Here is a 14,190-nt window from a genome sequence, read left to right on the forward strand (position 1 = left end):
TCCTTGACCTACCCTGGCAGTCTGTCTGCACTGCTCAGCAAACTCCATATTTGACTGCACAATTACCCCCAGGTCTTTTTCACTTTCCACTTCCCTGAGTGTAGTACCACACCTGGGTTATTGCTACCCATATTCAATACTTTGCATTTGTCAATGTTAAACTTCAGTTGCCACTTCTCAACCCATTTGCCCAACTTATCTAGATCAAGTTGGAGTAGCAACCCTGCCAACCTTTGTATCATCTGCAAACTTGGACATTAATCCTGATATACCTTCATCAATATCATTGATGAATACACAAAACAATGGGCCCAGCACTGAACCCTGGGAACTTCTCTAATAACATTTGTCCATTGATTACCAAATAACATTTGTCTATTGATTACCACACCTAGAGTACTGTATACAGGTCTGGAGGTCTCATTTCAAGAAGGATGTAGAGCTGCTGGAACGAGTACAGAGAAGGGCAACAAGATTAATGAATGGAACAAAGGGATGCTCTTACGAAGAAAGGCTTAAGTTTTGCAAATTACAGTTTATGGAGACTAGGCGCCAGCGAGGTGATCTGATAGAGGTGTATAAAGCCTTGAATGGTTTGAGCATGCTCAATGCTGATGGGATTCTTCCTCTTGCTCAGAATAATCACCTGAGAGGGCATAAATTCAAATTGAGGAAAGACAGATGTAGGATAGATGTGCGGAAATTTGACTTTAGCCAGCGGGTGGTTGGTTAGCGGAACAGAATTCCATCCCTTGTTGTGGAAGTTGATAGCCTAAATAAGTTTAAGGCTCAGCTGGACAGGTATTTCGAACGAACAGAGGGGTGAAGTTGAAGTGGGGTTTTTTTTTTTTTTTTTCTCCCACTCAACCATTCCTTTATCCATCGTAGCAACTTTTTTTGCTACGTGGTTTTTTTTCCCACTCAACCTTCCCTTATCCATCGTAGCAACTTATCCTTAATGCCATACCTCTCCAATTTGTACAGCAATCTTCCTTGAGCAACAGTTTCAAAAGCTTTCCTGAAATCCAAGTATAAGATATCAAAATTATTTTTGACATTCAGTTCCTTTGTGACTACATCATAGTATCCAATCAAATTGGTCAGACAAGACCTCCCTTTAACAAACCCATGCTGTGTCTTAATTATTACTGCAGTCTTGTCTAGATGATCCTGCCATGCTTCTTTAACCAGTGACTCCATTATTTTCCCTGGAACACAAGTTAAACTAAGGTCTATAGTTACTTGTGTCACTTTTTGAACCCCCTTTGTGAATTGGCGATATATTTGCACACCTCCAGTCTATGGGGACCTCACCTGAGTCCAAGGAAGCTCTCATAATTATGGCTAATGGTTTGCTTACTTCCTTTGCTGCCTCCTTTAATATAACTGGATACATCCTGTCCACCCCAGGTGACTTCCTTATGTTTAACTTCAACAATTTCTTCTCCACTTTGCTCTCAGTTATTACAAAATCACTTAGCTCCCTGTTAGAGTTTGATAAACTTCTAGTATTCCCCTCATTGAATAACTCCTCATGTGTGAATGTAGATGCAAAATACTCATTCAATTTATCAGCTACCAGAGCATGATCATCAGTAGTCAACCCATCTGTGTTAAGTGGTCCAATCTGATTCATCCATTTCCTCCGAGAAATTACCTAAGTAGAGAAATCTGCTGTTTATCTTTGCATCCTTTGCCAAAGATTTCTCGTAATTTGCCTTCGGCTGCCTAACCTTCTTTGTGACTTGATTACAGACAAGCTTATATCTGCCATAGGCTTCTGTGTCACCTGATAATTTATATTCATCCCATACATTTTTCTTCTCTGCCATGAGCCTCATTAATTCATCTGACATCCATTTAGGCCCGAACCTTGAACAGCATTTCTTAGTTGGTATGAAAAGCCTAATATCCTCCAAGATTAAGTCCCTGAAGGCTTCCCATTTAGAATTCGATGTTGGTAACATCGGCTGATCCCACAATTTAATTGATCAAAAGAAGGGAAAAAAAGACATGGGATAATTAAAGATGAGTAACTTTCAAAAATTTACTATGAAAAATTGAAGAGATGAAGAGAGCTAAAAGCAAGGAAATGAATTATACTTGAATTTAAATGCAAGAAAGGAAAGAAGTAAATTTAATAAACCTCTTACAAGATGAAAAAGGTAGTACATTCAGGAGTTTAGCTGAAATGGCAGTTCAAGCTGATTTGAACACTTGTTTTTCAAACTTTACTTTTGAAACCACATTAGTATCATTGGGAAAATAATGAAGCTTATTAATATCAAATTACTGTTGCTCAGAGCGAAACTGATTTAATCATATAATGAAGCTTAGTCGAACCACTGTGAAACGAGAAATGAGTGTTAATGATATCAGAAAAGCATCTCTCTCTCTCTCCCTCTCCGAAAAGACTGAAAGATACAGAATGTGCAGTATAAAGTGCCAGGGGCAGATGATATACATCCAACCATTAGTGATTTAATGAGATCACTAGATTCAGGAATTATTCCCTGAAGTGCAAGTGTCTCCCCCAGTCCATGTGAGAGGAGCCAAAATGCAGTGGTCAGTTATAGCCCAGTAAGTTTGACTTCTATTTTGGCGAGGTTATGATATATATATTGTTAAAAATGCTCTAGTGCTTTCTATAATCCCAAATATCTTTCGCAGTGGTAATGGCTGATATTTGTACTGCAGCTTTGAAAAGCACTTTGTCCATAACAATCCTTCATTAAAGCAAAACAATGTACAGTCCAACATACAGTCCAATGTTGAAAAAAAGTTGCGAGTTAGGGTTAAATTTGAAAGTGTCTGCAATTCTGCCCAAACACAATAGGTGAGAGTAAATGAAGAGAGCCTTATCAATTAATTCAGCCCTAGAGAGATAGTGCAAGGCTCATGGAGTAGAATTTTTTTTCAGTGTGGGTGCTTGCTAACAGAAGAGAGAGACAGCTTCTACAGGGATGGGATACACTTAAATAGAAAGAGTGCAAGAATATTTGCTGATGCTATTGAGGCAGTGTTAGATGGGGGAGATTTACAGACTAAAAGAGTAACGATAGCCACAGCCAGAAGCGAAGTGATTATTGCACTGCTTCTATTCAAATTAGTAACAGCCTAGAGACCAGGTTGCTGGGGATTTCAAGAGAGCTGCTGGGAGTGGAACAAGTAAATACATGGGCTGTGTTAGGGTAGCTAAGGGTAAGAACAGATGAATGTATACTTGCATGTACACCAGTGCTAGAAGTATAGTAAATAAATTTGATAAATTTGAAGTGCTGATCTAGACATTAAAGGCAGATATTGTTGGGATATCAGAGACATGGTGTCACACAGATATAAGCAGTGCAGAATTGGAATTTGGGGAGTACTATGTGTACAGAAAGGATAGACAGGGTAGGAAGGGAGGATGTGTTATGCTGTTAGTTAAGAAGCACACAAAATCTAAGGAAGTGCATCCAGTTGATATTGGTGGACAGTGCAATGTTGAATCAGTTTGGTGTGGCATAAGCACTGGAAAAGGGGAAATGAGAGTAGAAGGGTGTTATAGGCTTAATGACTCTGATTAGTACAGCGAACAATTGTGCAGAGAAATAGAGTGGGTCAGTAAATCAAAATGTCTTGTAATGGGCGATTTTAACTTCCCAGATATAGACTGGAACTTGTGGGTAGGTCACACGCAAGCTAGCAACACATTTGTGGATTTATTGGAGTGTTTTCTACAGCAATAAGTTCGAGGGGCAACTAGAGGCAGTAATACTCTTGATCTGATTATCAGCAGTAATTATTCATGCATTAAGAATTTGCAGATAAAGGAACCACTAGGTGACAGTGATCGCAGTGTACTGATGTGGAATTTACTTAAAGATGTAACTACCATCAAGGGTAAAGGGAAGGATTTTTGTTTTCGTAAAGGTGACTACAACAGAAGCAAAGTCTAAGAGACAGAGAGTGGAGAGACTCTGTTAGAGATGGGACATCGATTAGCCTAACTGCCCTCTTTTGAATGGAATCTAGAAGCCTGAGAGAGGTTTTGGGGGCACCGTCCCAGATGTAGGAACAATATTCTATGGTAGGGCGGATTTGCGATTTCTAAAGAGTCAACAACTGTTTGGAAGAAAAGTGACTCCGAGAGCGAAAGAAAAAACCCAGTTTATTAGGTGCAAAGGAAGCAATATTTGTAATATGCTTTATACCAAGAGAGATTAGAAATCAGTGTAATCCTCAAGATCTTGCCTAGAAATTGGAGCATCATCGAAGATAAGTATAGGAACAGAAGAATCCTTTTGCAAGATATGACAGGACTGAGTTTTAGAGGGAATGAAATTAAGTTATCTTTGCCCCACTGGAGAATTATCTGGAGGACAGCATTTAAGTATTTGGCGGATACTCGAGAAGTTGAAGCTGTTTAAGCAGGTCAAACTGGAAGGTGCAATGCAATGTGCTATCATCAGCAAAACTATGGATAGGATTTCCGATCAATGGAAGAAAGTCATTAATATATAAGGGAAAAAGAGTGGGAGAAAGAACTGAACCTTGTGGTAGTAATACTCTGTCTTCTAACTTGTCCACCAGCATTAGTGGACAAGTTAGAAGACAGAGTCGTCTGCCCTCACGTGCAGTGAGTGGTTAACTGGATACCATGTTACAAAGAACAGCTGGCAAAACATAGAATGGAAGCTTATTTAGAAGACCTTTATGCCAAACACAAATGTCAAGAGAAATGGGTTGAGTTTCACCAAACTTTTCCATTGAATTTATCTATAGATGGGTAACATAAGCCAGAATATGACCAGTGGAATGACACTGATGGAATCCATACTTGCAATTGTTGATCACATGAAAGATTCTAGAAGGAAGGGGATGAATCAGATTGGTCCACTTGATATCGATGGGTCAACTGTTGATGATCCTGCTCAGGTAGCTAACAAACTAAATGAATATTTTGCATCGACATTCACACATGAGGAGTTATTCAGCGAGGGGAATGCCAGAGGTGAATTCAACTCTGGCAGTAAGCTAGAGAATCTTGTAATAACTGAGAGTAAAGTGGAGGAGAAATTGTTGAAGATAAACACAAGAAAGGCACCTGGGGTGGATGGGATCTATCCAGTTATATTAAAGGAGGCAGCAAAGGAAGTAAGCAAACCCTTAGCCATAATTATGAGAGCTTCCTTGGACTCAGGGGAGGTACCCATGGACTAGAGATGTGCAAATGTGACCCCAATTCACAAGGGAGGATTAAAGGCTGACACAAGTAATTATAGACCTGTGAGTTTAACTTCTGTTCCTGGAAAATTAATGGAGGCACTGGTTAAAGAAGCACTGCAGGATTATCTAGACAAGACTTCAGTTATAGCTCGGACACAGCATGGTTTTGTTAAGGGGAAGTCTTGCCTGACCAATTTGATTGGATACTATGATGCAGTCACAAAAGAACTGGATGCAGGCAATAACTTTGATATTATATACTTGGATCTTAGAAAGGCTTTTGATACTATTGCACATGGAAGACTGCTGCACAAATTGGAGTAGTGTGGCATTGGAGGCAAATTGCTGCTATGGATAAAGGGGTGGTTGAGGGGGAGAAGACAGAGAGTGGTAATTAATGGACACTGCTCATCGTGGACTAATGTTATTAGTGGAGTCCCTCAGGGTTCAGTATTGGGTCCTTTATTGTTTTCTGTATTTATAAATGATATTGATGATGGTATATCAAGCTTAATGTCCAAGTTTGCAGACGATACGAAGGTTGGCAGGGTTGTCAAGGACACTACTGACACTATGCTGCTGCAACAGGATCTGGAAAGGTTGAGCAGATGGGCTGAGAGGTGGCAAATGAAGTTTAACATTGACAAATGTAAAGTACTACATATGGGAAACAGCAACCCCAGAGCAACGTATCAACTCTGTGGTACTACACTGACAGTGGTAGAGAATGAAAGGGACCTGGGGGTGGTTGTGCAGGCAGATATGAAGTTCTCTGAGCAGTGCAGACGGGCTGCAAGAGTAGCTCATGGTGTATTGTCAATGATATATAGGAATTTTTCTAGCAGGGATAAGGAGGTGATTATTCCCTTGTATAAGGCAATGGTCAGGCCACACCTAGAGTACTGTATACAGGCCTGGAGGCCTCATTTCAAGAAGGATGTAGAGCTGCTGGAAGGAGTACAGAGAAGAGCAACAAGATTAGTGAATGGAACAAAGGGGTGCTCTTACGAAGAAAGGCTTAGGTTTTGCGAATTACAGTGTCTGGAGACTAGGCACCAGCGAGGTGATCTGATAGAGGTGTACAAAGCCTTGAATGGTTTGAGCATGCTCAGTGCTGATGGGATTCTTCCTCTTGCTCAGAATAATCACCTGAGAGGGCATAAATTCAAATTGAGGAAAGACAGATGTAGGATAGACGTGTGGAAATTTGCCTTTAGCCAGCAGGTAGTTGGTTGGTTGGTGGAACAGACTTCCATCCCTTTTCGTGGAAGTTGATAGCCTAAATAAGTTTAAGGCTAAGCTGAACAGGTATTTCAAATGAACAGAGGGGTGAAGTGGACGTGGTTTTTTTTTTTTTTTTTTTGGCTGAAGCTGCATAAGCTTGCTTTCTTGCATCAAATGCCTCTACTAATGTTAATGCTAATTTCCAGATAGTTTTAAGAGTTGATGTTTAATTGATTTCTCCATTACTTTGGAAAGTAGTAGAAGTTACCGCAATGGGACAATAATTGGATGGAAGGGATTTGTCACTCTTTTCAGGAACTGACTAGATATGAGCAAATTTCCAAGCAGAAGAAAAAACACCTTTGGAATAAAAAAGTGAAAAAAGACGACACAAAACAGGAGTAAGTTCAGAAGCGCGCAGGTTTAGAGAACAAGTGGAGAAATACCATCAGTACCTTGAGTTTTCTTAGCATCAGATTCATCAAAATCCTTCTGATGGAAGCCCACAGGAGGCATTGAATGGAGTGTGCTGGGAATGGTTTGAGGTGATTTACCAAGATCATCAATACGTGAGTTGGAAGAAAAATAGCATGCTAGCAGGTCAGCCATATCTTTCGCTGATGTGGCACAGAACCATCTGATTTTGTCAGAGGTGGGAACAGAGATGGGCAAACATTGCAGCCAATAGCTTTGGCAAGAAGCCAGAATGCTCAGGTACCATTTGGACAAAAGCAAGTGTTCTACTCTTAGCCTGTTCGAAATCTAGTTTGGACTTATTAATAACTATTTTACAAAGTATAAATAATACTTAATAATAATTTTTATTATTATGCTGTTATGTTCTTTGGTTTTTAGGAGCATTAGCAACTAAGGCCATATTGCTATGGGATATGCAGTGGTCATTCCCTGACCTGGCTGCATCCTCCGTATTTGGTGGTGACGGGCTCGAACCCCGGTCTAATCAAGAAGCATGTGCTACGCACTACTGCTCCTTCCCACCTGGCTATGGAGGTGCCTTTATTATTATACAATGTCGCTTATAGAAATGTAGTACTGGAAATATTTTATAATAAAAATTCAGAAATATTATACAATTTCAGAGAATATAGGCTTAGTGGTTCACATTATAAATATGTTGAAAGGGGTTCGCTAGTCAAAAAAGGTTGGGAACCACTGCTCTAGAATAGCATCCTCCACTGAAAGAAAATGAAAAAACTTCATTGCACTTTTAGATGCATGTGTCACTGTGAACTGTGCTGCTGTGTCTCATTTTTCCAGTTATACATGACAGCCAATATGCCTTATTGTACTCAGAATTAGTAATAATCCCTGAATTTACTGCCATGGCAGCACATAATATAAATAATGAAAATTTCATTTTCATTTCTTTTGTCTCTTTATTTGAAAATTTGCGTCCAGTTAATGGAAAAATCAGGGATGATTTTTCCAACATTGATTGAATATTATCTTCCTTTATTATTTTACTAAAAGTTATATAATCATGGTAGATTATAAATTTTACCAAACCTTTTTTTTTATCTGTGTAGCAGGGACGATGATGACATTAATGATGTAGCAGCAATGGGTGGTGTTAACCTAGCAGAGGAGAGCCAGAGGATACTTGCAACAAATGCAGATATTGTAGGGACACAGATAAGGTCTTGTAGGGATGAAAACTTTTTCACATTGGCACTACAGAGGCGAATTAATGCAATAGGTAATTAGGTTTATCTGTTATTTATATATATATATCTTTGCTGATAATAAATTATTAAAAAATATGATTAGAAAAGGAACATGGTTATTCATTATGATTCACATGAAATATCTGTATATTAACTTTATTAAGTTAAATAGGTTACAAACAGGTAACCACCTCACCAATATCATAAACTGATAAACTGAAGTGATCTTTTTCATTAAGTTTTGAATCCTGTCATTGTACCTGAGAGATCAAAAAAACTGGTGTATATAACGAGAATGCTAGTTCAGTTTGCATTTAGCTCTCTACAAACCATCTCCTATGACGACCCCAGTAGGGATCGTCATAGGAGAAGCAAATATTTGGATTATTGTAGAATTGCATATTTCCTTGCTTGTACATTCATTTAGGAGTATAGCAAACAAATTTGATGAATTTGAAATACCAGCTAAGTCAACAAATGTAGATGAAATAGAAATATCATAAACACAATGCCAACAAGACATAAGTAATGTGGAATTTGAATATGGTGAGTAGTGTATACAGGTGGGGCAAACCCATCTCTTCAATCTTGCAATATGATTAGTGTCTTTTGAGATTATGATAGGCATCATGGAAAGATCCAATCTTCCTTACATTTCGAGGATGCTGCTCTAAAACAGTGTTCACGTTCACAGGTTGGTAGCTAGATAGTACACTGGACTATTGGTAATTCTAGCAGGCATCCAGAGCAGCTACTCTACCAGATAGTGAATGAAGAGAAAGTCTCCCCACCCCCTTTTTACTTTATTTCTGAATACATAATGAATAGTTAAACTAATAGAACAAACTTATCTGCAAAAAAAAAAAATCAAACTCCCAAGTACATCCTCATTCATTTCACAAATATACTTCGTCTCAGTTCCGATCTCAGTGGTGTCCATTTCCACATGCAGTCTGTCAAGTCGCCCTTATTTTTTTTTCTAACAGAATTTTAATTGTTGGTTACCTCAACCACTGCTTATCTTGTTTGTCCTAATTATTCAGTGTACAATTCCTTTCACTTCAAAGATGGTACTTGTGCATGTCTGCTTTGTTATTTCTTATAACAGACTTAAAAATTTGGATTCTTCTCTTTTAAATTTCATCTCTTCTATGGCTTAATATCTCTCTACCCCATTCTGTCAGATTCATCTGTTGCCTCTATGGTTGCCACACAACTCCACTTTGAAATTCTACTTTCTCCAGTCCAACTTTCCTAACAGTGAGGAAATTTTTCTTTGCAATTTTAATGTTCACAACTCCAGCTAGCTTCAATTTTCTATTCACGCAGACCCAACTGGTCAAAATGCTGAGGCTTTTGCACTTATTAATGCAACACAGATTGTTTATTTACTTACCAGAATACCATACAATCTTAACAACACTCCCACTACTCTTGATCCTTTTCTCATGAACAACCCTTTAAAGTACATGGTGTGGTCACAAATTGGTGATGGTCTTTTCTCCAATGGAGCCTTTCTCTCATGGCCAATCTCAGCCAAATATTGTTTGGCATTAAAAGAATTTGAAACGGGATGACCTAGATTTCTATTCTTATTTTTCCTTGGTTGGATTACGGTTTTAAACCTTCTGATATCAGAGTTCACTCAGTTCATGTCACTGAAATTCTTCTCGTAGGGATGAAATCCTTTAATTCATGCTTAAAAGGACACTCTTATTGTGTAATGGTCAAGGTGATGTTTATAACTTGGGGAGTGATCTAGTATTAGTTTATCGGGTCACTCCCTATTAGTAGTTTTTCTTCTCTTGTATTGTTCTTTAGATTTGTGTTTGCGTTGGTGTTGCTGGTAATAGTTAAGATATCATTTATAATTAGCTTAATATAAATAAATAAAAGTTAATCATGTAAATAAATTTAAAAGCTTTAAATTTTCACAGTTTTTATGACACTGAAAGTAGACTTCCATTAACTGAACAGTAGACTTCTGGTAAAATATGAACCAGTCAAGTTAACAGACCATCCACTGATATCTGCTGCTTTGGGAAGTTAGCATTATGTGAAGTTATCGCTAACAATCAATGAAATACTGGTATTTTAATATTATAACGTGACTCAAGTTTCCTTAATTAAAAAAAAAGTCTAGAAGACTTCTTTTAATTAAGGATAACTCTGCACACCTGCTCCCCAACAGCAGTGACATTTAAATATTCAACAGATCTGTTGAGGCCTGCTTATAACAAATGAGTATTGTATTGTGAGTTTTATTTCATAATATTTATAATATTGTTTAACATTCTAAAGGGAAAATAAGTCCTCCATTAAATTAACATTCTAGGATTCTACTAGGATTCTAGTAGAATGTGTACCAATCAAACAAATTTAATTTGTTAATAATAACATTCCACATAACACGATATAAGTTCAGAGAACTCAATATTTGCAAATGATAATTAAATCTGCTCTAATAATAAATTGTAATGCTAAATGTTCGGAAGGTATTTAGGCATAAGAATATCCATTGGAGAAAAGAAGATCTAGTGAATAATGGCTGATTATTTCATACTCTGAGTTAAATTAGAGAATCAGATATGTCTAAAATTGCAAGTGATTTTGTTCTGCAAACAAAAAGGTAAAGAAATTAAATAAATTAAAATTAGCTAATTTCATCGTAATTAGCTTTCATTTAAACAATGCGTAAGAAGTAAGCATGGAAGGCAAGCAACATAAAAGCAAGAAAAAAAATTGGTTATTAAATGCATGCATAATATATAAAAATTCAGTATTGGAAAAATTTTGGATGGTAGCATTCAGGAAATATAGTCACATACTGAAGAGCAATATCCCAGTTTGTCTGAAACGTAAAATAATGAACCAATGTATACTCCCCACCATGACTTATGGAAGTGAAACTTGGGCACTCACCAAAAGAATGGAAGAGAAGCCGAGTCAAATATGAAGTTTTCTGAGCAATGCAGACAGGCTGCCAGGGCAGGTCATGGGGTTTTGTCAATGATATATAGGAATTTTGCTATATATCATATAAAAGGAGGTGATTGTCCCTCTGTATAAGGCAATGGTCAGGCCACGCCTTGAGTACTGCGTACCGATCTGGAGGCCTCATTTTAGGAAGGATGTAGAGTTACTTGAGCGTGTACAGAGAAGGGCAACAAGATTGGTGAGGGGAATGAAGGGATCCTCTTACCAAGAGAGGCTTAAGTTCTGCAAATTGCAGTGGCTGGAGGCTAGGCACCTGCGCGTTGATCTGATTGAGGTGTATAAGGCCTTGAATGGGTTGAGCACGCTGAATTCTGATGGGATCCTTCCACTTGTTCAGATTACGAACCTAAGGGGGCATAAATTCAAATTAAAAAAAAGACAGATGTAGAATAGACGTGCGGAAATTTGCCTTTAGCCAGCGGGTGGTTAATTGCTGGAACAAACTTCCATCTGTCGTTGTGGAAGTTGATAGGTTGAATAAATTTAAGGAGGAACTGGACAGTCATTTGGAGGGAATGGTGTGATTTTTTTTTTTTTTTTTTTGGCTGATGCTGCATAAGCTTTCATACACTTGCTTTCTATTGGGAATCAGACTGTTAGATAAGAAGAGAAACACATGATTAGGCAGCAAACTCAAGTAAAGGACATTCTTATCAAAACTAAAGAACTAAAATGGTCTTGGGCAGGATACATAGCTCGAAGACATGACAGATGGACTAAGAAAATAACAGAATGGTACCCAAGAGGAGCCAGAAGAAAACCTGGAAGACAACTGCGGAGATGGACAGATGAAATTCATGAGTTTGTGGGTAGTAAATGGATGGCCATTTCACAAAACAGAAGGAACTGGAAAGTTTCTGGAGTGGATTGAAATTCATCCTGCAGTGGGTTGAAAATGGCTGATGATGATTGGAAAAATATTGATTGTGAATGACAAAGGAATCTGGACTTAATATTATATCTCATTTCCCACTGCAAGAATTTCTATCCTTACACAATTTGTAAAAATATATTATTTTGTAGATAATGTTAACAGAAAAGAACAAGTTAGTTAATGTATGCAGTGCATTACATTTCAGGTGCATTAACAAATAGTAATAATTTATGATTTATAACAAAAAAAAAGAGCAAAAAGCAATAACTTTTATGTGTGAACTGAGGAAATTTTGTTTCTGCTCTACTACCACATTGCTTATTCATTCCCCCAACTAGTGCATGACAATAAACATAATATCCAGTACTTCAGTTACATTATATGGTATATGGATAGCCAGATATGATATATATGAAAAAAAAAAAAAAAAAAGAAATAATTTCAGCATTTCTATTGGTCTAATTCTAATAAAATTTGGGAAGGCTTGACAAATAGTTCTAAAAGAGGGAAATATGAAAATTTATTCACTAGGAGTTGAGGTTATGTGCAGATGAATTGACAGAGAAAAATAATAGACTGATTTCCATTAGTTGAATTTTAACAAAATTTGGAATGGCTCAAAAAATCTTTTTTAAAGGCCCAAATATAAAATTTTGTCAAAATCTATCCACTGGGTCAAGTTATTACATGAAGATGAAAAAAAATAATGATAATAATGGCCAGAGCTCTGTTGGTCTGATTTTAATGAAATTTAGAATGACTCAACAAATATTTTTTGAATAGTCCAAATTTAAATTGTTACATGCAGACAGATGGATGTGGCAAAGACAACAAGCACATTATGCATTCTTAAGATAGCGTTCTTAAAAATGATTTATTAAATTCTAATTTCTACTGAAATTGCAATTCATTTTGTTTCATCACTTCTTTTTAGAAGAGTAAAACACATATTACATTGTACATCATACAATGTAACATTACCTAGTATATCGTGCAATATACTAGGTAATGTACACCAATGAGCCAAAACATTATGACCAGCGATTGTTGTGCAAATCGAAGCAACTACAGCGCGTGCGCGGAACGGAACACAGTATAAAAAACACCTGATACTGAGCTGATGGAAAAGGCAGATGTTCTTCAGATGGGAAAGGCAGCGGATTTAAGCTGCCTTTCCCATGTTAAGCGAGTTTGACACAAATGCCAAATTGCAGTGGCCAGAAGACTGGGTCAGAGCATATCCGAAACGGCACGGCTGGTGGGATGCTCACGGTCAGCCATGATTAGTATCTACCGAAAGTAGTCAGAGGAGTGATGGGAGTAACGTGTCACAACACACAGTACATCAAACCCAACTGAAAATGGAGCTGCATAGCCACAGGCCGCTCCAAGTGTCCATACTAGCCATGGTTCACCAGCAACAGCGCCTACAATGGGCACGCGAGCATCGAAACTGAACCTTGAGTGATTGGAAGAAGGTCGTCTGGTCCGATTAATCACATTTCCTGTTGCACCATGTGGACGGCCAGGTAAGTGTGCGTTGTTTACCTGGGGAAGTGATGGCGGTGTCATGCTTTGGGCAATGTTCTGCTGGGATACCCTGGGTCCAGTCATCCATGTGCCGGGCACTCTGACATCTACAACCTACCTAAACATCATAATCCTGACCAGGTACACCTTTCGTGGCATTGGTCTTACCACCCGAATTGTTCGAGGCTGGTTCATGGAACATAAGGAAGACTTCCAGGTATTGCCCTATCTTCCAAATTCCCTAGACATCAAGCATCTGTGGTTTGTGTTGGAACAGCAACTCCGATCTGCAGCATCTCAACCACAGACTTTACAGGAGTTAAAGGGTTTGCTGGTTACGTGTTGGTACCAGATACCACAAAACATTTAGAAATCTTGTAGCATCCGTGCCTCGCCGGGTACGAGCTGTTTTGGCTGCATGTGGAGGACCAACATCATATTAGGTAGGTGGTCATAATGTTTTGGCTCATCGACGTATATTGTACTTGCCTCAGCTTCAGCAGTTAACCTAGTAACGTGTCTGCCTTAAAGCAATATGCCACCCCTTTTGTATTTCACAAAGTACTGAATGGTCTTCAAAAGAAGGTGTGCTTTCATTTCCCCAGAAATGTTCCAACTTCTCGACCAGATTCCATGTCACATTCATGCCAATGTGAATTTGATGTTTTG

The 14,190-nt window shown here is 38.1% G+C and overlaps 1 protein-coding gene across 1 annotated transcript in view; it reads left to right on the forward strand.

Annotated features, from left to right (window-relative positions):
* LOC150082442 (transcription initiation factor TFIID subunit 4B-like) overlaps positions 1-14,190 on the forward strand; it is a 341,032-nt gene that overhangs the window by 265,120 nt on the left and 61,722 nt on the right. The window contains exon 12 of the mRNA XM_090377748.1: positions 7,983-8,152. Coding sequence (XP_090233874.1) covers positions 7,983-8,152 — 170 coding nt within the window. The remainder of the gene's footprint in view (positions 1-7,982; positions 8,153-14,190) is intronic.

Source organism: Mastigoproctus giganteus, chromosome 7, assembly GCF_048544385.1.
Source record: "Mastigoproctus giganteus isolate SK-2022 chromosome 7, ASM4854438v1, whole genome shotgun sequence".
NCBI classification, from domain to species: domain Eukaryota; kingdom Metazoa; phylum Arthropoda; class Arachnida; order Uropygi; family Thelyphonidae; genus Mastigoproctus; species Mastigoproctus giganteus.